We start from the raw sequence: 27,096 nt of genomic DNA on the forward strand, positions 1-27,096 counted from the left end.
ATCTGGATGTAACCTGCAGCGCGGGCGCGGAGCTCGTCCATGTCGCGGGGGACCCACAACACAGGCTATCGACAAATAGTCCGGGTTTGAGTGTCATGAGCATGGCATGTAGGGCGACCTCGGGATTCAGGTTTCTGATCTTGATCGAGGTGGCAGCGAACCGTTTCATGAATGCCCGGAGTGGTTCTTCGTCGTTTTTCCTGAGACTGGCCAAGGCGGCTGAAGTGACATGATGAGGTCAGCTCGTCGCATATTGCACGGTGAATCTCCTGACTAGGGTGCCGAAGCTGTCGATGGACTCGGGGTGTAGTTGGGTGTACTAGTTGAGCGCGGCTCCCTTGAGTGAGGTCGGAAACACCCTACACAAAATAGCATCATTGTCGATGTAGAGATATACCTGTGTTGTGTACAGGTCGATGTGCTCATCCGGGTCCGTCGTGCCATCATAGCGGTCGAGGTGGAGAGGCTTCCACCCGTGAGCGAGTGGTGTCTCCATAATGCCATCCACAAAAGGGTGGCGGCGGAAGGTTTCCTAATCCCCCGCGGCATGAGTGGGGGCTTCCTGATTTCATGGGCTGACTTGTGCGTCGGTGCGTGAGACCGATGCGTTGCAGGTCGTTGAGTTGGTGTCTTGGTTGCCGTCTGAGGTTGAGAGACTGAGTGCTCCTCTTCCTCATTGTGGTTGCCCGTATGAGGAGGATGATCGGAGTGGTGTCGAGGGAGTTGAGTGCGGATTCGCTCGTTCTCAGCGCGTAGCGCCGCCAGGTCAGCTTCGTTAGTGGCACGCATTGCCGCTAGGTCAGTGTCGTGCTTGGCACACATGTTTTGTAGGTCGGCGGCGTGTTGCTGCCGCATCTGTTCGACCTGATCGATCAGTCTCCTCAACGCTGCTTCATTATCCATGATAGTTGAGTGGTTTGCATCGTCTGTCGTGCGTCTACTATGGCTTCTGGTGAAAACCATAGGCGTGGCCGATAAGAGCTGTCTTGATCGGCCCCACGGTGGGCACCAAATGTTCTTACCGGAAATCTGTTGTAGAGCTGATCTGCAAAGTAAGATTGGTGAGCCTCCTTCACTGGTACGCTGGTGCTCCAAGATGGGGGTGGTACCTGCAAAAGAGACTCCGATGCTATAGTTAGTGTTTGTGGCAGTATGAGTCTCGTATATGTAATGCACGTACGCTAGTGTGAATTAGGGATGCTTTGGGCCTTGGGCCCGAGATAAGATACGATAAGATTAGATAGCAGATCTCGTCGGGAGCGAGATCTCTTGAGATCAGTTGTGATCTGCTCAAATGCCGAGCTAACGTCGCGTAGTGTGTGCTCGAGATCATCTTGTGCTGTGATGCCGAGCTCCCGAGCTCGGAGCTCGGCTTCGCAACACAGACAGTACAGTAATTAATTTTGATTTCTATTTTTACATGAACCTTTATACCTCCATAACTATTTTTTGTAACTGCCTAAAATCACCTTCTCTTATAAGAATATCAGTGGAACAAGGTTATTTATATTTTCACTCGATTCAAAATGTTGATAAGGTCAACTCCTTTAACTCGAATTCGATCTGATCAAGAGTTAATAACATTTAAAATAAAACTTAGTCAATTTAACTTATTATCATAATATATTAATCATTTTTCATGTTATGCCACAACATACTAATCTAAACATTAGATATGTTAAATTGTAGGATTAAATAAATTTATACCAACTATTAAACTATACTTTTTTTTTATATATATCTTAAGATAAATGATATTAATTAACATAAGTATTATATCATATTAGTTAAAATAACATTTATAAAAGGTAAGAAGTTATATTATTAATACATATTTATTTTAAAAAATATTTTTTGAAACAAATATATAATATTAAACCAAAGTGGAATAAAGACTAATTTCTTAAACTTGAACTCATTTAAAAGTTCTTTTTGAATATCAAGCCAAGTTAGGGATGAGATGAGTTATTAACCAACTATTCTATCATGTGAATGTCTTGTGTTTTAGTTTACACAATTTTTTTTTCATTTTACTCTATAATAAAACTATTTGTAAATAAGGTTAAAATACTTTTTCTTTATTTATATAATTTTATTTACTTTAATTTTTAAGAACATTTATTTATTAAACTAACATCATAATATTAAAAAAAAATAACAAATCTCTAAAATAAATACAATATTTTAATTTTAAACAATATTTTTAGACAAAAAAATATATTTCTATATCCAAATAATATTTTATAAATTAAATATTAAAAATTTGAATTATTTTTTCAACAATTTTTACAAAAAAAAAATCTAACTACATAAAATATCAAATTCTCTTTATTTCTAATATAATATCATTCTATTAGATAATTACATTTTTTATTTTATTTTTATTTTCCCCCTTATTTTCTATCAAATAATTTTTACTTATTTTCTTGTATTCTTGACGCACTCCCGCCAGAGCATTATTGGAAGTAGCTTCACCATTGTTTGTTCAACCGATTTCGTAGAGATCAATCGAATCGATCCCGTTACTTCACTCGTAGAATTCGAACCCATCATCTTACCATCCTAGACAAATCATCACTAAACTGGATAAACTTCGTTAGATATGTACTAAAATTGAGACTTAATTATGAAAAAAGTACTCTATTTTATTATGTAACTCATTAATATATTTAGGAGATATTCTCTGGGAATGAAAAGAAAATATTAATAGGAGAAATAAAAAAAAAAAAAAAACAAAATGAGAAACATACAGAAAATTCTCCTGTTCTCTAATTTTGTCGTTTGCTACGCAATAGTGCAATTCATCCAAATCAAAATATTTACCAAGAATTTACTGTTCAGTTTCTCCGGAAAAACAATTTGCGTGTCTAAAGCAAGAACATATATGACTAAAATTAAATGGTTACCTCATTTCAAGTTTCAATCTTTGTATAAAAAAAAAAATCAAGTTTCATTCTAAAGGATGATAACGAACCATATGGACAGCGACGTGCCAATGACTTAATGCTGCTCTAGACTAAGGGATAAAGCAACAACACTCAACATACCTTTCAAAGTGAACATTTTATTATAGGAAAATGTTTCCCTCGTGAAATTTGTTGGGACATTTTCCATTTGTGGATTACTACATAGAGATAGCAAGATGCAAAATTCATTAATAAAAAAAATTAATGTAAATATCACTTTAAAATATTGTTTTACAATGTCATCATAGCAAAAATAATATTATTGAGATTAAAATGATAAAAAATAATATGTATAGTGATTAAAATAAGATATTATAAATTATAAGAACTGAAAAGAAAAATAAATGAAACTATAGGATTTAAAAAGAATAAATGAAACTAAAAAATAAAAAATGCTTTAATAAAAAAATAGCAAGTAAAAAATATAATGTCAAAATGATCTTTATTATATCATTACAACACAAACGAGATTAATAAAAATAAACAAAAGATACTTAAAGAGAAAATATATATATAAATTAAAAAAATATATTTTAAGCTGTAAAAAGTGAGAGAAAATAAATAAAACTACATGATGTGATTTTAGAGAACATTAATAGGAAATAGGAATGAATTAAAAGGGTTGGAGACTTGGAGCAGTTGGGCTTAGGAGTGTAAGAATCTAACAATTTTGAATTTGTAGGATGATAAAGTTAAATAGAGTAAGGTCCAATCGCAAATCTATTAAGTACGCATAACACTTGAATATAGAATGTTGCTTCGGCGATGGTCGCCGTCGAATCTCATTCCTCCCTCAACCCTGATTCCGCAGCGCCTCCTAAGCTCCAACCGAAACGACGACGTTCACAAAGTTTTCAGCATAATCAGCAGCAGCGCCACTGCGGAAGAATTAGAAGAATCCCTCAAATCAAGCGGCGTTTTCCTCTCCAACGAATTAATCGACCAAGTCCTCAAAAGGGTTCGCTTCAGCCACGCCAACCCCTCCCAAACCCTAGAATTTTTCCGTTACACCGGACGCAGAAAAGGTTTCTACCACACCGCCTTCTCCCTCGACACCATGCTCTACGTCCTCGGCCGAAGCCGCATGTTCTCGCACGTGTGGGACCTCTTAAGCGAAGCGCGTCGGAAAGACCAATCGCTCATAACCACGCGCACCCTCATGGTCGTCTTGGGTAGAGTCGCCAAAGTTTGTTCCGTTAGACAAACTGTGGACTCGTTTAGAAGGTTCAGGAAGCTTGTCTCTGAGTTTGACACTAACTGTTTCAATGCTTTGTTGAGAACTTTGTGCCAGGAGAAGAGCATGACGGATGCTAGAAATGTTTATCATTGTTTGAAGCACGGGTTTCGCCCCAATTTGCAAACTTTCAACATTCTTCTTTCCGGCTGGAAGACCCCCGAGGACGCTGAGGGGTTCTTCATGGAGATGAGGGACATGGGGGTGACGCCTGATGTTGTTACGTATAATAGTTTGGTCGATGTTTATTGCAAGGGGAGGGAAATTAAGAAGGCTTATAAGGTGCTTGATGAAATGCGTGACCGGGATTTGAAGCCTGATGTGATAACGTACACTTGTATTATTGGTGGGTTGGGGTTGATTGGTCAGCCTGATAAGGCTAGGGGTGTTTTGAAGGAGATGAAGGAGTATGGGTGTTACCCTGATGTTGCGGCCTACAATGCTGCCATTCGGAACTTCTGCATTGCGAAGAGGCTTGGTGATGCTTATGGTTTGGTGGATGAGATGGTCATAAAGGGTTTGAGTCCAAATGCGACTACTTACAATTTGTTCTTTAGGGTGTTTTACTGGTCCAATGATTTGCAGAGCTCTTGGAGCTTGTACGAGAGGATGATGGTTGAGGGGTGTCTTCCGAACACGCAATCTTGTATGTTCTTGATAAGGTTGTTTAGGAGGCACGAGAAGGTGGAGATGGCGCTGCGGTTGTGGGGTGACATGGTGGGGAAGGGTTTTGGGTCGTATACTTTGGTTTCTGATGTGCTGTTTGACTTGCTTTGTGATATGGGGAAGTTGGGGGAAGCAGAGAAGTGTTTCTTGGAGATGATTGAGAAGGGGCAGAAGCCGAGTAATGTGTCGTTTAGGAGAATCAAGGTGCTCATGGAACTGGCAAACAGACATGAGGCCCTTCAGAGTTTGACGCAGAAAATGGCCGTGTTTGGGCGACCACTCCAAGTTCATCCAAGTACGGAGAGCCCAACTGAAACACCAGGTTCTCTATCTGCTCATAGTTACAACTGATGATGGCAAAATGAAAGGAAGCCAGGGGTCTTAAAGCTGTGGCAGAAGTTGTAGCAGACATGACCCTTAGACCAGTTCTGCCTTTTAGAATAATTTGTGGAATGTGTGCAAAAATTCAAGAAAAATAGCTCAGATAAGAGGTATTTAGGTGAGCCGGTATAGCAAAAGATTGAGCATTCTAAATAATGGGAAGTTACTGGCTCCGCTGAGACTAATCAGCATCAGCAGTTTGCTTAAGTCACTATCTATACTTCCGGGAATACAATGCTCACAGGTTGATAAACATTTTGTGAAATAGAACTGTTTGGAAGTGGTAAGCTTGCATGTTACTGTCATTCCATTGGAAATCTGTTTCTCTTCAAGCATACAATCATGTTCGTCAGGACTAGAACTAGAAGGTCAAGCATACAATCATAGTATTGCGTATTGACCTTTTGACATTGGTTTTCCTTTCAAAACGTTTTAGAAGGTTTTCATAATGTTCGAATTCGATAGCTTTTTATGATCAACTTTCTCACCTGGAAATTTCAAGGTTTGGAACCTTTCTTGTGGACCAATATGTGTAAATAGTGTGGTCACTTGTCATGGACCATCTCATACCAAGTACCTACATAAAAATTCCAGTGATACTTGTCCTTTTTGTCGAAACCCTCCTGTGTACCTGGCTGTTTAAATTATGTCTCTCCAAGTCCAGATCGAGTCTTTCTATTGTTCCCTAACTGAACACAGTGAAATGAATCAAAGGATAGTATATCCACTGCCAACTACTTTGAGGTATCTTGAAGATGGATGAGGTGATCAAGAGCTCGCAACTCAGTTGCCATCTGATACTATTGATTTCTTGGTGCTCATCCCTAGTATATTTGGAATAGGTTGTCAAAAATTCCCCAAGCCAACCCTGATTGTACATTGGTTCATTATTTCAATTGATTAAATCTTAGCTCATTTTGTAAAATTAAATTTTCAAATGTTCCATTCATCAAATGGCTTAATAATAATAATAATAATTTAGTGTAATGTGGATAATGTATTAGAACTAGTATTTTATCAATAAATTTCATATCATACAACAAAATTATAATAAATATGTATTTTTGAATGTATGTATTATGTTTTAAATAATTTATACTATGATATAATACTATTTTTAATCATGTAAAATCAAATCCTATGTATTATTTCTAATTATTGATAATTTTAATATATATATATATATTGAAATTTTATTTAAAAATAAAAATAAAAATGATAAGTGCAGATAAAAACGTTCTTATATAGAAGATTTGATTTTGCATAATTTAGTTCTGAAAATAAGCGCACACCACCGTCCATAAACGGGTATCGGAATGAAAGTGACAAATCAAAGAGTGAGTAAACAATGCTATTCGGTTATGCATGTAAATAATTTCAAATTATTCTTCAGTAACACCACTGTATCGTCGTAAGAATAAGAATCTCAGAAATATTATGTTTCGTACACATAATACGAGGCTTAATATAATTCAATTGACTTCACAAATCAAAGGGTAAACAATGCTATTAGGTTATACATGGAAAAAAATTTCAAATTATTCTTCAGTAACAGGCCACTGTTCTTTTTTTCAAGAAAAATAATACATGCTCGAGCAATGAAAATCTAAGTAGGGCAAGAAAACCAGAAACTGGACATCATAACAGCCGAAGTAAACTCAACTTCCTTGCATCCTTAACTAATAAATCTCTATGCCTGCAGATCATTCAAGAAAGAAAAAAGTATCAGTTACCACTCTGAAGATGGAAGTAAAATTGCCCAGTAAGCAAATCATCCACTCTTTCGGCATTAACCTTGTTTGCAATGTTGTTTGAGAGCCAGTCAAGTCCTTCATAGAGCCCTTCACCAGATGTGGCACATGTGCTCTGGATATACCTGCATGTGCAGAGCATGTAGGTGAGATTGAGTGGCGAAAGCAGCAAGATATGTATGGTGAGGAGAGGAATGTTGTCAACAATATTCTAGTTTACCAGTGACGCTGACGGAGGGAATGAAGACCAAGCTTATCAGTTATCTCCGCAGCATTCATAGCATTTGGAAGATCTTGCTTGTTCGCAAAAACTAGAAGCACAGCATCTCTCAACTCATCCTGCCAAAGATTATCCAATAACATCCAGAATTAAGCTGAGAAATCAAATAATATGGAATTAACTACCTTCCATATTCACTCATTTAGATCTGTGTTATTACCTCATTCAACATTCTATGCAGCTCATCTCTAGCCTCAACAACTCGGTCTCTGTCATTGCTATCAACCACAAAAATAAGTCCTTGTGTATTTTGGAAGTAATGTCTCCACAAAGGACGGATCTACAGGGAAAAACATATCAATGGTGACTACCATATTGCGAAATGATATTTTCAAAATAATTCAGTGTGTATTAATAACAAGTAGTCAAAGGCAAGAAAATTTGAGCTAATGGCCATAACATACACAAATTCGGTAAAGTTATACATACTGGTCGGATCTTAAAATAAAGAAATCGACAAAAGAAAGGACTATATTACCAATGCCATTTGGTTTATGACAAGATAACCGGCATCGCATTGCTATAAACAATTAAACACTAAAATTTGTACAAACATCATTGCACAATGAAGCACATGCACTCCCCTAACAACAAACATATTTTGAATCCCATCCTTATCTTACTGGGGAGGAGTACATCTGTCATCGCATCCAATGGAGATTCATTGATTCATCACCAAGATTTACGGGTCACAACTCAAATTTGGAAGGTAAACATAACACATTCATAGTAATTCAAGCATAGTTTCAGCCAATTACCATGTTATAAAATCAACAAAAGCATTGCAGACAGTTTGCTAAACCATCCTAACCATAAGTACTATAATGTCAGTAGTTAGACAGGAAGAAGCAGGGGAAAAATCAATACCTTGTCCTGACCTCCAACATCCCAGACAGTGAAGCTGATGTTCTTATATTCCACAGTTTCCACATTAAACCCTGCGCCAAGTGATATATTAGTAGAATCACACGTCATAAGTACTATAATGTCAGTGACAAACTATCATTATCATGCTAACAATGATACTGGAGACACTGCATTCAGGCTATTCTCATCTAGTACCTGAAAAGTTGATAGTTTGTCTGAATAGTTCATGCAACAATAACAACAAATGAACGGAAATGGGTAGGAAAGGCCAAAGCAATAATTGATCCTACATTCATTAGAATTAATTCCCCCCTCAATCGACATCGTTTTATTGAGAATGGATAAGTTAACTCCCCCCATCAATTGAATTAGAAAGAAATGTCCGCTCAATTTCCTATCACATTTCATGAATCAATACAAAGCAGTTGGCATTTAAGAAACTAAAAATAACAAATGAAACTTACCAATAGTGGGAATGGTGGTGACAATCTCTCCGAGCTTGAGCTTATACAGAATGGTGGTCTTACCAGCAGCGTCGAGACCCACCATAAGAATACGCATCTCCTTCTTGGCAAACAGCCGGCTGAATAACTTGGTGAAAGACAGCCCCATTTTCAAATATTCTGAATCCACAAATCACAGTCACCAAACGACTCCATCAAATTCAAATCTCAATCACAACAAATCAAATCGAAACAAAAAAATCATGGTATTACACATAATATGATCTGTGTTGCATGCATGAACAACCAAAATTGCGATGCCGATCTTACATTGAGATGAATGAAGAAAATAAAACAAGGTTGTAATTCAAAAATCGTGCGATCTAACTACAGGCGATGCAGATCGAGCAAGGACGTAAGCAGATCGTAAGATACGAGAAATCAGGAAACTAATCTAGAATGAAAGATGAAATCAGACACGAAGGAACAGAAAAATGCAAAGCGGACAATAAACAATGAATAAGAAGGAGACATTCGGTTGAGAAAATCGAAATGGCGAAGAGATCCATAAAAAGAGAAGAAGGAGAGAGAAAGTTACCTTGAAGAAGAGAGAGAGAGAGAGAGAGAGAGAGAGAAGTAAACAAGATCTCTTCTCTTTGCAACAAAGAGAAAAGAAATAGAGGTGGTCTTACAGGAAGGGGTTCGCAGATTTATAGAACGCGGACTAAGATCCAAAATTCGTGTTTGCGCGTCATAACGTCGTTTATTCGCTTTACTTATAATTTCGGTTCATCACCATACGCTCGTTAACTTAATTTTTTTTTTTAAAAAAAAAAAACGAGAATATTCACTTTTTTTTTTCTTCTTCTTCTAAATGAATTACATCCTCAAATTTTCCATTTATCTCGTAAAAAAAAAATCTTCCTCTCTTTTAAAGAAAAACGTGTTTCATTTTTTAATTTAACTAGCTTGTTAAGAAATTCGTTTCTTCCATTTTTTTACACAATATTAACGACTGGTTTCCACTACTTAATATTAATTTTAAATATTTAATCCAAATTGCAAGAGTTAATATTTATTCATTCTAACTCTTACATTATAAATTAACAAAACTTAAAATATTTTGATTCAAATGTGCAAGTGGGTTTCAAAAAGATATGACACGATTAATATTTGTCTCTTAAATATCTGGTCAGAAATTTGATATTTAACCTATGTGTATGATAAATTATTTTGTTAAATATCTGGTCAGAAATTATTTCTTAGTTTTCTATTAGAGATACCTCACTTAAAAAAAAGTGTTTAACCTGTAATTTTGGCGTGAAGGACTAGTAGATGTCAACCAACATAGCCCACTCTTTTATGGGTCGTATACAGCCCATACACGAGGTTTCAGTTCTTTCTAAGCGTATGTCCATTGACAAACAACACAACGCATATGGGCTTGGATGATAGTTTTGAAAACCGTGTACCCGATTCCTTTGTGGTTAAAGCAACACGAGATATGGAAATTTGAAAGCACAACTTATGTTTTTGTGTTATATACTGCAATAGTAGTCTCTAGTAGTTATATATATAGATTTTTATTTACATACATTTAACAACTTGCGGGGATAGCTCAGTTGGGAGAGCGTCAGACTGAAGATCTGAAGGTCGCGTGTTCGATCCACGCTCACCGCAACATGGATCACCTTTTTATTTTGACTCTCCCCATGGTAAAGAACATAAGTTGTTACAAACTGGAGGTTTTGGTGGCAAACTTAACACACAATCTAGAGTCTTAATGCTCATAATAAAGTTAGTACAATAGATAAAGGACTTCTGACTCTCTAAAGTGATGAGAACTGCATATAAGTATACCCTCTTTGCTAACTATAAAATATGTTGTACGTCAAGTTGGATAATTACTGAGACCGATGTGTCTCTGTTATTATTATTTTCTTTTTTTTGTGGAATATTTGTTTTTGTTAGCACCATTATGTTTTAAAGAGCCTTTATTTGATAATACTTAAGCCATTTTGGCCGATTGATTATGTAGACAATTGGCAACTTTGTGACATGAGCATAATTATAGGGATGTGATTGTCGTGTAAAGATATATAATTGCCTTCAAAATCTGTATCAAGTTTCTTCAACTATTTCTGTAATTAATTATTTCCCTTAATTTTTTTAATTATTACTCATAGGAATTAATCAATATTTAGGGCATCTCTAATGAGTTGCTTCATGCATTAAAAAATGAAATAAGTGGTCCCTAGTGTATCATGTCAGCATTAAGCAACTCAAACACAAATTTATTCTAATAATAAGAAATTTTAAGAAATTTAACTTTTAGAGTTTTTTTCTAATTATTTATGAACTAAATTTAAATTTTTATCAAAAATGATAATTGCACTACAATAAAAGAAAATAAATTATGAGAAAAAATATATAATAAATAAATATTAAAAATAAAATAAAACAATAGTAAATACATAAAAATTAATTTTCATCATTATTATTTCCGAAACGTTCTCAAATATGTTCAATAAAATCTGTTTGAAATCTTATAAGGAATAGTTGCTTGAGGAAGCAACTCTCTCTTCTTCAAGCAACTTTCTCTCTTCTTCAAGCAACTCATATTCTCCAATGACAAGAAATAAAGAATTAAGTCACTTCAGGAGACAAGCAACTTTCATTAGAGTTACTCTTATGCAATACCTTTACCTCAGGACAACTGTACAATTCATCCATTATGATCTCTTTCTACACCCCACTCAATCACTCCTTTTTCCTCCATCATTTTATTCATGACAATTGTACTTCGTTTTCTTTGTGTGAACTAATCATAATGAATGCTCTCGTTGAATTGAATCCCGAAGCCATAGTTGTGGCATTGATAAAATAAATAAATAAATAAATAAATCAAATTTAGAGTCACCCTCTATCTTAAATAATTCTTAAACTACTGAAGTTATATAAGTTGTCCCTAAAATATTAAAAAATTTGTTACATAATCACTTAAATATTGAAAATTTATTTAAATTATTTCTTTAATTTTAGTAAAATATATTAACTCCAGAACTAAATTGATGGATATTTGATATTAAAAGATTGTTTATATAATTTCATTAGTTAAAAAATTATTTTTAAAAAGAATATTACTTTAAAAACTAAATTAATACTTAATTCTGAATTTAGAGTATCAATCTTGAATCAAAATATATTTATAGAGAGGCATTACACGTGAACTTCTATTTATATTACACGTTAGCTTAAGTAGTTCCAACTACTGAATTGACAAATTGACACCAACCTTCCAACAACTATTACACGTGAACTTTTATTTATACAGGCATATTGATTCAAGAGTGATACTCTAAATTAATCTCTGAATAAAATATTAATTTAGGGTGTCAAAAAATTAAAGGAAGAATTTTTATTGTTTTAATTATTCTAATTTTTATAAATTCATAATTTTTTTTATTAAAATGTGAATATATGAAAAAAAATGTAACAAAAGAAGAAAATGATTAATGAATTATTGGCATTTAAAATAAATCATCGCTATATACATATAAATGAAAATAATTATCTTGCTCAAGAGGATTTTTAAGAGTATCTTTAATGAAAATGTTTATAGATTTTTTTCTTTGATGAGGTTGTGAAAAAAATTTAAGGTCTTAACTTGCAATGTGTATTTACCATATTTATTTTTAAATTAAAATTTAATATTTTAAAAATAAATTATAAATAATTAAAAATAATATTCACATTATAAATTACCTATTATAAATCTAAAATATAATTTATATGTTTAAAATTTTTATTTATATAAATTTTAAATATAATACAATTTATATATTTAAATATATTTAATTATATGTAATCTATCATAAATTTTATTTATATAAAATAAATATTTAACATGTGTATTTCACATGTTAAAATACTATTTTAACTCAAAATTGATAAAAAAAAAATAATAATAAATAAATAATAAATTATATAAAATATATTAAGATTACGTGTGATTGCACAAATACTCCATACTTTTTCTATCTTTACAATAATTTTACTTATTAATTGCTTAAAAAATATTACACTAACACCTCCTTAGATATTACATTAACCTTGTATATTTAAAAAGCATTACATTATTATTTGTAGGAGAAATTACTGCAAATCTATAAAATAAAAAAATATATATAAAAAAAAAGTGTCGGTGCAATTTCATTAAATATCAAGGTATCAATCTAATTTACTATAAAAAACATATTTATAAAAATAATCAATCTTAAAAATTAATTAAAATGAAATTAAAGTTAAAATATTTATTTGTTAAAATAATAAAACTTAATGATTAATGGAAACAAAATTAAAATGTTACTAGTGTGCAACAACACTTTTAATAATAGACAAAAATAATTTTGAATGATAATCTTAGATTTATCACAAATCTCAACAACATAAAAAGTCTTGACTTTTTATGTTGATTACATAAATAACCAACATAAAATGTCTTAACTTTCTATGTTAATTATAAAAATAATCAACATAAAAAAAATTTATTTTTTAGGTTAACAAATATTTTTCATGTATTATTTCTTTCTTGTCACATCTCCATCACACATCTCCTTGTATTTTGTTATTGTACTTTTTGTCTCTTATCACATTTATTCATATTTTGTCGTTGCATTCCTTTTCTTTGGTCACATCTCTTTGTATTTTGCCATCATTTTTTTTCTCTCTCTCCACATCTCTTCTCATTTTCCACCATCCTTTTTCTCTTTCATTCTTGTATCTTTTTTTTTTTTTGTAGCTATCGCATTTTGCATTTCAACACTACCATATTTATTTCTAAATCACCAAACTATCAATATTTAAACAATAACAACATAAGACACAAAATAAGATACCAAAAGAAGAAAATAATTTACTTGAATGTGTGAGAAGGATGACGATGAAAAAAGAAAACAAAAATAAAAACAATAGCCTGAAACGCAAACTACATTTTTTATTTGAAATTCCAAAGCACTTTTTATGTCGAGTATTATCTCAACTAACAAAAAAAAATTTCATCAACAAAAAAAAATTGTCATATTTACAACTATTGTATCACTTTTTATGTCATATAAATTACACCTAACAAAAAAAATTGTCATAAATATTTTTTGGCTAAAAACCTATTTTAGTCCCTTATAATAATTGTTTGTTTCAATTTAGTCTCACTTTTATTTTTGGTCTCAATTTGGTCCCTCATAAGTTAATTGGTTTCAATTTGGTACTTCCGTCCAAATTATTTAAACGGAGTTAACTGTTGGCCACGTGGATGCCACGTAGATGCATATGTGGATACCACGTGGACGCTAAATTTTGTGAAAACACTTGGAACCGGAATGGCCCGTTCTGAAACCGGAACGGGCTGTTCTGGTTGCAAAATTAAAACACCATCAGTGACGCAGAACGGGCCGTTCTGAAAACAGAACGGCCCGTTCTGCTTTCAGAACAGCCGTTCTGGATTCAGAACGGCCCGTTCCAAAACTGTGAATAAAATATTTTTTGCGTAATTGTGTTTTTGATATTATAATTATGCAATTTTGATCTCTAAAGTTTTAATTGAGTAATTTCAGTCCTTAAAAGATTATAGTTGTGTAATTTTAATTGAACAATTTTAATCTCTTAAATATCATAATTGTTCAATTTTAGTCTTTCTCATTAAAAATTAAATAATTTTATAATTTTAATATATATATATATATAATGTTTTAAAACTATATAATTGTTTGTTTATTTAAATTAACGTATATTATTTTTTTTAATGTATCAAATGATATATATTTATTATTACTAAATAAATAAAATTTATATATTATTAGTATTTTAATATTACTGATAAATTAATATCAATAATATTTTTACTATATTTATAAATAAACTAATAATTTGATAAATATAACTTAATATATATTAATATACTTTTACAAAAATATAAATATATAAGATCAGATATATATTTCTAATTAATATACTTATATTTTTGTAAAAATATATTAATATATAACAAGTTATATTTATCAATTATTAGTTTATCTATAAATATATTAATAATATTATTGATATAATATCAAAAATTATAATATACGTTAATTTGAATAGATAAATAATTATTTAATTTTAAAACATTATATATATATATATATTAAAATTATTAATTTTTAATGGGAGAAACAAAAATTATACTATTATGATATTCGAGGGACTAAAATTGTTCAATTAAAAATTGAAGGACCAAAATCGCACAATTGTAATTCTTTAAGGACTAAAATTATGCAATTAAAATCTTGGAGATCACAAAACTGCACAATTGTAATACTTGAGAGATAAAAAATGCAATTAAACCAATATTCTTGATTAATTTTATTAAAAAATATAATAATTTTGAAAAATATTTTTTTATGGTAAAAATTTTAAAATTACTTATTTTCATAAAATATAATTATCTTATAAATAGAGTAATAATTTTTTTCTTTCTCTTTCTGTTTGAAGAAATATTTAAATATCACTTTATAATTTTTTGCAACTTATTTAAGATTAAAAGAATAAAATGATAAAAATTAATAAAATAAACATAATAAAATAAAATATAAAAAAATATTAATATATTTATTTTATTAGATATAATAATATAATTAAAATATAATTAATAATATATATTTTATAAAATTATTAATATTTTATATATATAAAAAAATAAAATAAAACCGGAACGGCCCGTTCTGAAACCCGGACGGGCCGTTCTGGTTTCATTTTCGTTGTGTTAATTTTGCACTAGGAACGAGCCGTTCCGGATGCAAAATTAACACACCAAAAGTGCACCCAGAATGGCCCGTTCCGGTTTCTGAACGGGCCGTTCTGGGTCCAGGTGTTTTAAAAAAAATTCTCATCCACGTGGCATCCACGTATGCATCTACGTGGCGTCCACGTGGCCAAAAGTTAACACCGTTAAAGCAATTTGGACGGAAAGTCCCACATTGAAACCAATTAATTAATTTGGGACTAAATTGAAACCAATTAATTAGTTTGGAACCAAATTGAGACAAAAAATTAATGAGGGACTAAATTGAAACAAAAAAAGATTATAAGGGACCAAATTAGGTTTTTAGCCTAAATTTTTTCTTCATTAAAAATGAAGATAATTTTACCACAAAATAAAAAATAATTAAACAATAACTGTTTTAGTGATACATTGTATTGTCCTTAATTATACACTATATAGCCTAACTGTTTAGCAATTGAAGTTATCAATTTTCATTGACAATATTACCAAATTTAGTGTTTGAAATGTTTTGTATCTTGGGTCTCCATGATTCACAACCGTGAACAATAATCATTGATAGTTCATGCTTAGCAGTCTGGAACCAGAACGGCCTGTTCTGAAACCAGAACAGCCCGTTTTGGTTTCAGAACGGAGCGTTCTGGTTTCAGGTGTTTTAAAAAAAAATTGGCATTCACGTAGCATCCACTTATGCATCTACGTGGCATCCACGTGGCCACACAGTTAACTCCGTTTAAATAATTTGGACGGAAGTCCCAAATTGAAATCAATTAATTTATTAGAGACCAAATTGAGACCAATTAATTTAATAGACCAAATTAATACCAAAAATAAAAGTGGGACTAAATTGAAACAAACAATTATTATAAGAGACAAAAATAGGTTTTTAGCCTATTTTTTTTTACATTGTGTAATATATCTTACTAAATGGAATAAAGTTAAGAATTATTTTATTAATTATGTTATTGATACAAAATATTCATAACTAATTTAACTAATTTTTATTAGAAAAAATCACTTACCACTTTTATTCTTTTTCTCTTTATATTAATATTTTTTTTTTAATTTAGAAACTAAAGTAAACGTTATCTAGAAACGTCCGAGACTTGAAGGCTTATCTTTTAAAGATTTTAAAGAGTAATCGATTCTTTTTTAATTTTCAACTCAAGTTACTTTAGAATGAAAAACACAAAAGGTAACTGATATTCTTAAATTTAGATACCAATGTAGTATACTATTCTATAGTTTAATTTGTGTGTGAATGGAAAAAATTTAGATGATTTTCCACGTCTTGACTTGAGTGCCTCTTTATAAAAGTAAACGTGATTCACATTTTAAAGTTCTCAACAAACATACAGCTAAGCAACGCCAAAGACTCGTAATACTTATTTTTTTTTAATAATATTAGTATAAAATATTTATCAATTTTAGGAGGTGATTAATTTCTGTAAAAAAAATTAATTAACCAAAATTTTGTTTAAAAAATCGAATTGAATGTGACTCGTATGAATGATTAGTTAGTTGACAATATCTGTATATATCTTCATACTGCCAATTGAATCTATAGGTACTCCTTTCCTCTATGGTTTTAGCATCAGCTAAACACATCAATTAAACAAATGCTCCCACCTCCGGTCCTATGTTCATACATAGGCTTCATAATTATAGCTTCTCAATAGTTTCATGCTCTGAATCGTAACTTCAATTTATGTTTGAATATATATTTTCCCTACAAGTATTCACATGAGAGAAAAAATAAAATAAATGTAATAAATTTACATTTTTTAAAAAGTTTAAATTGATTGATATAAAAATTAAAAATTATACTTTAAAGAAGTGAAACGGAATTTTTTATATAAAATTTCAATAAATTCATTTTTACTTATAAAAATACTTATTTTATTTTCAATAAATATTTATCGAGAATTTTTATAACAGAGTCAAGTAAAAATTTTGTAAATTTATTAGTGGCGGAATGGAAAGAACTTAATAGCATAAGATCGATTCGTCGTACGCGTTTCCTTTTTTAATCTATCTTTTTAATGATGTTATTTCTAAATGATTTCTTACAACAATATATATATATATATATATAAGAAATAAAACCTAGAAGGGAAGAGAAATATATAATAAAATATGTATAATGTAAATATGTTATTATGAAAATTTCTTCCTTGATGTTGTTATTATAAGATAATTTTAATTAAATTACATATATTAATATAAGTAATTATGTGAGTTGATTTTATTAAATTTATAAAATAAAATTATGATACGTCAATTTTATTTTTCTTAATTATAATTAAGTTTTAATAAAAGGGAGAACCTACTACTCCATATCAAAACTTAGACAATAATATAAAGTAAATTTATATATGACTATTGGAGAGTCTAAGAAGTAAGAGAGGACATTTATTTATTAAATTATTTCTTTATTATTCAAAAATAAGAAATATATATTCTCGTAATCTTTAATAAAAATAAAAGATGAAAAATAAAATTAATATTTTATAAAAATTATTAAAAAAATATCATTATTCCTTTCTAATTTATGTCTCATTATAAAGATTGAAAGAGATATCATTTATACATTTATATCATATATATATATATAAAGAAAATATTATTTTTAGTAACTATTTTAATATCCATTTTTATATGGATATTTTATTTTTTTAATTCAAAAAATTAAATCACACTTCATTTCTTAATATTTTTTCATCTCAAACCACTTAACTCTATTTACTCCATAATTTATTTTTTTTTGTTTTAAAAATAGAGAAACACAAAATGTTTTTTTTCTCTTCTAGTACATATAATAATAGGAATAATTTTTTTATTAGACAATTATTAAACTATTCTAGCTTTATAAACTTATTTTTAGCCGCTCTTTTATATTTTAATTTCACTTTTGAAATCTCTCACGATCTCCAAATAATCGTTCACTCCATCGAAACTATTTGCTAGTTTTATTAATAGAAACATGGGGTACTTTCCCTTAAAAGTATAAATAAAATTATTCTTTTCTTATCACCAAGACATCAACGAAACTGCTTTCACCTCTTTTCCCCATGTTCTTCGTCCGGTACTTTTAAATGTGCCTTGTTCATATTCATATCATACATAAAACTATGAGCGATGAAAGTGCATACCTTTTGAACATTTTTTTTTTCAATAAAAAGTTTAGCTACTAATTAAACATCATCACTGTAGAACTAAGATATTTTAATAAAGTTGACATCACAAAGTCTACATTTGAACAAATTTAAAACAATTATATTTTTAATAAATTGAATACAATGATCGATGCTCACCTCTCATGCCATCATTGGAATAAATAAAAAATGCAAGATCCAAATTCTATCACGTTAGATATTTCTGTAAAGAGAATAAAAATGGGGATAAATGTTAGATATAATCCTTAAAGTATTCTTGATATTTTTTTTTAATTAAAAGCAATGTTTCATTTTTTTTTAATCAGCATCAACTTTGAATATTAACCTTTTTTTACTAGAGCTAGCATAATGAATTTTTTTTTTGGAGAACAGTATCTCAATACTTAGTCCTTATTTGTTTTTCATAAAAAAAAAAAGTTAATTCTTTCACTTTTTCAATAAAAGAAAAAAAAAATATTTAAAATTTGTTAAATTAATTTAACATATAAATTTATTCCAATATTAAATTAAATAGAAAATGTAAAAGGAAATTAGAAAGCAAGCAAACAAAGGAACCTTCAAAATTCTAATCCTTTCCTCCTCCTACCCTTTTTTTTATCAACATTTAAAGTCTTCAGAAATAGAAAAATGAATGGTGTAAAAAAAATATAGAAAAGTGAAATAATTCGATTCATCGCAAAAAAAAAATGATTTCCCCCTGTTGAAACAACTGTACCGTACAGTTTTAAGATTTTTATTTTATTTTCTTACAGTCCACGTATACGTTCCATTAGAAACAACCTTATTTCAAATTAGGTAGGAATTTGTTTGTATATAAATTATAATTTTTTGGAAAGTTTTCTATATATAAAAAAAAATCGTTATTTTTTGTAAAAAAATCTTAATTTTTTAAAAATTTATATTTAAACAAACTCTAAAATTATTTAACACAATTAAATTCCCAAATCTGAAACACAAGAATGCAATTTTCTAATCTCACTAATTCTAAAATTATTTAACAATTAAATTTTCAAATTTAAAACGCAAGAGTGCAGTTTTCTAATCTCACCAATCATACAAAAATTTTATCTACTTCATTCTTATAAAATTGTAGATAATCTTATTCTTTTCCGTCATAGACTCATAGTATTATGAATAAAATATACTTTTAGTTATTTTGTATTTTTAAGATTTATTTTAATCTTTTATCTATTAAAATGTTTTTTTTTATTTTTTTATTTTTTTCATTCGAATTAGTTTAGTCCTTTTAAAACGTGGTAGAGATGGATGATATGCAGATTAAAGAAAATCTAACCTATGAAAAGAGGTAAGTTGTTGTAATTGATCACAAGCTAAAGGAACTGAGGGATAATTAAGTCCATCAATTTGGTAAAAGTTCTTTGGGATATAGTTACTTATAAAGCGACTTGGAAGGTTGAGGAGTAGTTTAGAGATCAATGTCCATTTCTGTTCTCAAGTAGGTTTATTTCCAAAGACGAAAATTTTTATTTGTCGAGAAGAATTGTAACATTGTAGGTTTTCCTTATTATTTTGTTTATCAATAATTATGTGGTGTATGTTGTCTTGTAATTGTTTTTTAAGGACTCTAAAAGTTAAGGAACTTCTAAAGTGTTTTGGGTGTTTAGAGAGTTTCTCTAGACAAAGATCCATACCCTAGAAATGGAAGTATATAGGGTTTATTTTAATAATTAAGCTTCATAAGAATCTTAGAGATGATCACTGTTAAATCCTGAAGTTTTCCTTCTTCTTTCTAGGCTCCTTCAAGGTGTAGATGATCACTGTTGTAACAGCCCAAGCAACCCGCATGTAGATATTGTCCCCTTTGCCCTCAGGCCTCAGGGTTTTGTCCTAGGCAATGCCCTCATGGCATCCCTAAGGGCCTCCTCCAAGGCAAGTCCTGCCAACCCATCAGAGTAGCGCAGCGACCCCACATGGCCAGATATAGTCCCACATCGGTTAGGAAGGGGAACGAAGCATGCCATATATATGGGTGTGGACACCTTCCTTGTGAGGAGGCCTTTTGGGGTGGCATGCGTGTCATCGCCAAGAGCAAAACCGTGCGGCCGTGGGCCAAAGCGGACAATATCCTCATGCGGGTTGCTTGGGCTGAATTGTAACATCCCAAATTTTATTTAATGAAAAGAAATATTTTTTTTATGTATTTATTATGTGAATAAGTATTTTATTTATGTATTTTACTATTTACGTATACGTATTTTACTATTTATGTATACATATTTTTACTATTTATGTATACGTATTTTACTATTTACGAATACGTATTTATGAATAGTAATTTTGAAAAAACGTAAGCGCTTACGCAAAACTCAAATTATTTGGATGAATAGTATTTTACTATTCATGAATAGTAATTATATTATTATTTTAATGAATAGTATTTTACTATGCAATTGCACAGTGAAGGGGCGGCTGAAACGTGAGCTGCGGATTCTTTCCGTTTCAAAATTTTAATTAATTTGAATATAATAATGAATAGTGCATAGTGCATAGTAATTTATAATATTATTTTAATGAATAGTGCATAGTGCATAGTAACTTCAAAAATTCTATAAATAGGGGCCTAAGGTTTTGAAAATTTAGAATTCTAGAGAGAAGGAAATTCTGGAGAAATAGAGAGAGAAAGTAAGAGAGAGAGAAGGAGAAAGAAAAGGAGGTTCTGCTCTAGTACCTTGTTTAAGGAGAAAGAGGAAGAGGTTCTGCCCTAATTCCGATTCCTTTTAAGGAAAGATAGAGAGGAGGAGATTCTGCCCAAATTTCTGTAAACCCAGGTAAGGGGGGGAGTGGGAAACCTTGCTTGGGGGTGTAGAAATAATTGTTAAATAGTCTGTTTGTTGGATTGGCTCCCGATCCCTTACCTGTTGTTTATTGCTTTGAATATGTATTATTGATGTGTTTTGTTTTATATCTTATTTATTTACATATTAGAATCTATTATTTGAATGGAAGGCTAAGCCTCCTAAGTATTTATAAATTTGTCATCTATTATTTAAATGGAAGGCTGAGCCTCCTTATTATCTTATATTACCTTTTAAGCTTCCTACTTTACTTAAAAGATCTTAATATATTATTATTGAAAAATATGATACCTAAGCAACCTCTGGACTGTTGGATTGTTGGACTGTTGGATTGTTGGACTGTTGGACTGTTGGACTGTTTGGACTGTTGGACTGTTTGGACTGTTGGACTATTGGACTATTAAATTGGATTATTGAAATAATTCTTAATTATGAAATATGAATATAATATGTGTAACATGCTAAAGGTTGAGTCTGTGAATGTATGACATGCATCATATGCACATATTACTCCAGGTGTGCCGCTGAGGCCGCATACCCACGACTAACAAGGTGTACCTTTGAGTCACCCACGATATGCTAACGAGGTGTATGAACACCAGTGATAGGTGTGCCTTCGGGACACCAGTGATGTAACATGCTAACGAGGTGTATGAACACCAGTGATAGGTGTACCTTTGGGTCACCAGTGATAAATTCTGAAACTTCCGTATGGCGCCACATGCATACAATAGTGAGTCAAGTCAAGAAAATCATTATACATAAGCATATATGTGAGATTGATTATATATGTGAATTATATTGCGTGTGTGTGTGCTATTTAACTTTTATTTCTATATCTGCAACTGAGTGAGAAGTTTCTCACTCCCTTGTCATTTTTGTGTATATTTAAATTATGATGCAGATAATTAGCATGAGGCTGAGGATGTTGGTGGTGAAGCTTAGGCTTCTGTTTGGGTTTCGCTCTGATAGGATGTGACATCGGGATTAGCTAGACTTATTGTTAAATTATTATTATTTTTTCTTTTGTAAATTTTATGTTATTTATGTTGAAAGTGTGTATTTTTGTCATATTATAATTTTACTAAAAGATTATAAGTTAATTCCTAACTAGGAGGCTCTGCCACCTTTACTGGGATTAATCTATAATCTTTATTTTATTATTTCTTGACAATTTGATACTTACAGTTGAAAATTATGAATGTGCATCTTTTACCCAATGATACTTGAGATAATTATTTTATATTAGACTAAGAAAGAATTTATATATAGATGGTTTATATCTATTGTATTTATGTTGGGGTAGAGGGTGTCACATTTAGTGGTATCAGAGCAAGTCGATTTTATCAACCGTGTGTGTTATGTGCTTATCATGACTCTGTTGTGTACTCTGACTATGTCTTGTTTGTTGTGTACTATGATGATGATGTTCGTCCTGTGTTGATATTGTTGAGTTTGAGATTGTTAAGTTAGTTTGTAATCAGAGGAATGATAATCATGATAGTGTTAGCCAACTCGAATTATTAGAACCTTGGATGGGAGGTGATATATTGAGTGTACTAAGAGTTTATGATTGGTGAAGTTTCTGACATCTATAGTTGTAGCAGGTTGAATCTAAAGGTGGTTGTCTCTTTGGTGAGAGATCGAAATGATGTTAATTCCCTTAAGTGTTATTATTGGTATGTTAATTATTTATGGTTTAGGTAGCATGTGAGTTGTTTTGATTGAGAAAAGTAAGGAGAGACTTGAATGAGAAATTAAGTAGTGAATTTGGAAAAAGTTGAGGTATTTTGTGGCATTAGATATATTGATACATTATTGCTATTTGGTGTCGAAAATATTTTCATTATAGTTTGTTATGATAGTATGAGTATTATATCGACAAAATTTATATTTTGAGGTCTTTATGAAGAATATGGCTTTAGATATTATCTTTTCAATAGAACTAGGATAAGATGAAACAAAAATCTAGAACTTCAAGTTATGACTGCCTTGGTGATTAGAAATTTAGTAAGCACTGAATTTATTAGTGGTGATATTTGAATCTTTAACTAAAGAGATGATCTCTTGGAAATCTTATGTCTTCATAAAGAGTTGTAGCTTATTCACTTAACTTTCGTTTGAGATAGGTTTGAAATCACTTGGATGAATACAACTCGGTTTGTCAGGTAGATATATGCTATCATGATATTTTGAGTTGTTAGGCATAAAAAATAGATTTAAACTAGATTGTCTAAGTATGAATTTGGATTGTATGAGGTGAGTATTTTAGACCATGAAATTTCTTGCGGAGGAAGATCTACTTAAGTTGTGCTTAAGTGAGAAATACTTGAGTCAATTAGTAAAATCAGGAGTCTTGTTTGATAGTTTATATGAAAATTCCGTGAGTAATTTTTTTTAACAGCTGTTCATGGTTTAAACTGCTCTTACTATAAAAATTGCTTTTGCCTTCGTTTCTTTGGTTATTAAGATGTTTCAGTTCACTAGGTTGTTTCTTGCCTACCCTTAGAATCAACCGTAAGGATAATCTATATCAGGAATTCTTGAACCTGTGTATATTTTTAACTACCCAAATCATTTCGTTGCTTACTTCTTTGAATTACTTACTATTACCTTTGACTGAATTGACTAGAAAGGAGTTACATTAGTATGGGATAATAATTGAGGAAGTAGTTTTCAAACTCTTAAGGAAAGATTGACTAGTGTTAATATTACTAGATTTTAGTAAGATTATTGTAATATATAAATATGTCTCTGAAAATAGGTTTAGGAAGAATATTGTGGCAAGAAGAAAAGATAGTAGCTTATGTTTCTAAGAAATTGAAAATTCATGAGAGAAATTACCTTACCCATAACCTTGTTAGCGACTTTGTCATTTATATAAAGATTTGGAGACACTAACTATATGATTCTATGGTTGAGGTATTTAGTGATCATAAGAACCTTAAATATATTTTGACCAAAGGGGTTGAATACGAGATAAAAGAAATAGTTCAAATTTCTTAAGGAGTAAAATTTTGATCTTATTATTTGGTTAAAGCCATTGTGGTGATTGATGTTTTGAGGAAATCTTTATATTTCATTATGATTAGAGAAATGAATCTTTTTGGCTTAAATTAGAAATTTAAGTTTGGATTATAAGGTTACTTCTAGTATTGTGAGATTAAGTATGAATAGCGAATGGATTGTTGAAGAAAATTATAGGAGCATAATTAGTTGATTTATTTTGGTAACAAGTTATAAGGCTATAGGTTAAGGTGATGGATATGATTATGACTTGGGTGAAGATGAAATGGTGAAACTTGGGAACTGATATGGATACCGAGTGTACATTATGCTTAGGTACCTGATCTTTAGAATTGATCATAGAAGAGTTTGAATTGGTTGTAGATAGAGTAGTAAAATTAGTGATCTGATATGTGTATCTAATGCTTAGGTGTTGATGTTGTGGCAAATATCTGGATTACAATGATAACCAAATTATTATTTTGATGATTTAAGGATTGAATTTAATTGCAGAATTTAGAAACTTATGCTTGATGTGTAAGATTACCATAGTAGCATTGAATTATTTATGTTGGAAGTAACTAATAGATGAGATTAGAGGAACTAGGAGTTAGATCCTTTATTAGTGACCCAAATAAGCAAGAGATTAGAAAGGACACATTTGGATGTTTAGTTATAAAACTTGAAAGGACATAAGAGTACTCTTAACATTTATTTAGGAGTTACTAAAATGTATCAGAGTGGCGCAAGGGAAGCGTGATGGTCTAATATGGAAAGCAAAGTAAAGAACTTGAATCAAGGTATGGAGAGTGAGTTTAAATTTGGAGTGGATGGAGTTTTGAGATTTAAGGATAAGTTGTACATCAACAAGGTAGTGATGTTGCATAAGAATTAGAAGTAAGAATGCAAAGAGTTTACCATTGCAAAAATTTCGGGGACGAAATTTCTAAAAGGAGGGGAGAATTGTAACATCCCAAATTTTATTTAATGAAAAGAAATATTTTTTTTATGTATTTATTATGTGAATAAGTATTTTATTTATGTATTTTACTATTTACGTATACGTATTTTACTATTTATGTATACATAAAATTACTATTCATAAATACGTATTATGGCATGCTTCGTTCTCCTTCCTAACCGATGTGGGACTATATCCACCCCCCCTCAAGGGAGTCCAGCGCCCTCGCTGGCACACCGGCCCGGGAACCGGCTCTGATACCAATGTAACAGCCCAAGAACCCGCATGTAGATATTGTCCGCTTTGGCCGCAGCCCTCACGGATTTGTTTCTGGCAATGGCACGCATGCCACCCCAAAACGCGTCTACACAAGGAAGGTGTCCACACCCATATATATGGCATGCTTCGTTCTCCTTCCTAACCGATGTGGGACTATATCCACCCCCCCTCAAGGGAGTCCAGCGCCCTCGCTGGCACACCGGCCCGGGAACCGGCTCTGATACCAATGTAACAGCCCAAGAACCCGCATGTAGATATTGTCCGCTTTGGCCGCAGCCCTCACGGATTTTGTCCTAGGCAATGCCCTCATGGCATCCCTAAGGGCCTCCTCACAAGGAAGGTATCCACACCCATATATATGGCATGCTTCGTTCGCCTTCCTAACCGATGTGGGACTATATATGTAACAGCCCAAGAACCCGCATGTAGATATTGTCCGCTTTGGCCGCAGCCCTCACGGATTTGTTTCTGGCAATGGCACGCATGCCACCCCAAAACGCGTCTACACAAGGAAGGTGTCCACACCCATATATATGGCATGCTTCGTTCTCCTTCCTAACCGATGTGGGACTATATCCACCCCCCCTCAAGGGAGTCCAGCGCCCTCGCTGGCACACCGGCCCGGGAACCGGCTCTGATACCAATGTAACAGCCCAAGAACCCGCATGTAGATATTGTCCGCTTTGGCCGCAGCCCTCACGGATTTGTTTCTGGCGGGAGTGAGAAACTTCTCACTCAGTTGCAGATATAGAAATAAAAGTTAAATAGCACACACACACGCAATATAATTCACATATATAATCAATCTCACATATATGCTTATGTATAATGATTTTCTTGACTTGACTCACTAATGTATGCATGTGGCGCCATACGGAAGTTGCAGAATTCATCACTGGTGACCCGAAGGCACACCTATACAATTGTCGGTGACCCTAAGGTACACCTATCATTGGTGTTCATACACCTCGTTAGCATATCGTGGGTGACCCAAAGGTACACCTTGTTAGTCGTGGGTATGCGGCCTCAGCGGCACACCTGGAGTAATATGTGCATATGATGCATGTCATACATTCACAGACTCAACCTTTAGCATGTTACACATATCATATTCATATTTCATAATTAAGAATTATTTCAATAATCCAATTTAATAGTCCAATAGTCCAACAGTCCAAACAGTCCAACAGTCCAAACAGTCCAATAGTCCAACAGTCCAACAATCCAACAGTCCAGAGGTTGCTTAGGTATCATATTTTTCAATAATAATATATTAAGATCTTTTAAGTAAAGTAGGAAGCTTAAAAGGTAATATAAGATAATAAGGAGGCTCAGCCTTCCATTTAAATAATAGATTACAAATTTATAAATACTTAGGAGGCTTAGCCTTCCATTCAAATAACAGATTCTAATATGTAAATAAATAAGATATAAAACAAAACACATCAATAAT

General features: G+C 31.6%; 2 protein-coding genes, 1 long non-coding RNA gene and 1 other non-coding gene across 4 annotated transcripts; 3 read left to right on the forward strand and 1 right to left on the reverse strand.

Moving 5' to 3' along the window:
* Positions 1 to 3,585: 3,585 nt before the first annotated feature.
* On the forward strand, positions 3,586 to 5,358 carry LOC109809747 (Pentatricopeptide repeat (PPR) superfamily protein). Its single transcript, XM_020373137.3, has one exon. The coding sequence runs from the start codon at positions 3,718 to 3,720 to the stop codon at positions 5,215 to 5,217; it is 1,500 nt and encodes a 499-aa protein (XP_020228726.2). The 5' UTR covers positions 3,586 to 3,717; the 3' UTR covers positions 5,218 to 5,358.
* Positions 5,359 to 6,653: 1,295 nt separating this feature from the next.
* LOC109808334 (ADP-ribosylation factor) lies at positions 6,654 to 9,327 on the reverse strand. Its single transcript, XM_020371288.3, has 7 exons — positions 9,187 to 9,327; positions 8,610 to 8,768; positions 8,146 to 8,216; positions 7,439 to 7,558; positions 7,219 to 7,337; positions 7,042 to 7,123; positions 6,654 to 6,943 (listed from the first exon to the last, which is right to left on the reverse strand). Exons 2-7 carry the CDS (start codon positions 8,755 to 8,757, stop codon positions 6,938 to 6,940), a joined length of 546 nt encoding a protein of 181 aa, XP_020226877.1. The 5' UTR covers positions 8,758 to 8,768; positions 9,187 to 9,327; the 3' UTR covers positions 6,654 to 6,937.
* An 868-nt stretch (positions 9,328 to 10,195) lies between these two features.
* Positions 10,196 to 10,268, forward strand: TRNAF-GAA (transfer RNA phenylalanine (anticodon GAA)). The gene has a single exon. It is a non-coding gene; the product is annotated as a tRNA-Phe (tRNA).
* A 9,423-nt stretch (positions 10,269 to 19,691) lies between these two features.
* LOC145949547 (uncharacterized) lies at positions 19,692 to 25,462 on the forward strand. The gene is made up of 3 exons (XR_014427836.1): positions 19,692 to 21,370; positions 22,302 to 24,739; positions 24,834 to 25,462. It is a non-coding gene; the product is annotated as an uncharacterized LOC145949547 (long non-coding RNA).
* The last annotated feature ends 1,634 nt before the right edge of the window (positions 25,463 to 27,096 follow it).

Source organism: Cajanus cajan, chromosome 7 (genome assembly GCF_000230855.2).
Source record: "Cajanus cajan strain Asha chromosome 7, NIPB_CcT2T_4, whole genome shotgun sequence".
Lineage (NCBI taxonomy): Eukaryota > Viridiplantae > Streptophyta > Magnoliopsida > Fabales > Fabaceae > Cajanus > Cajanus cajan.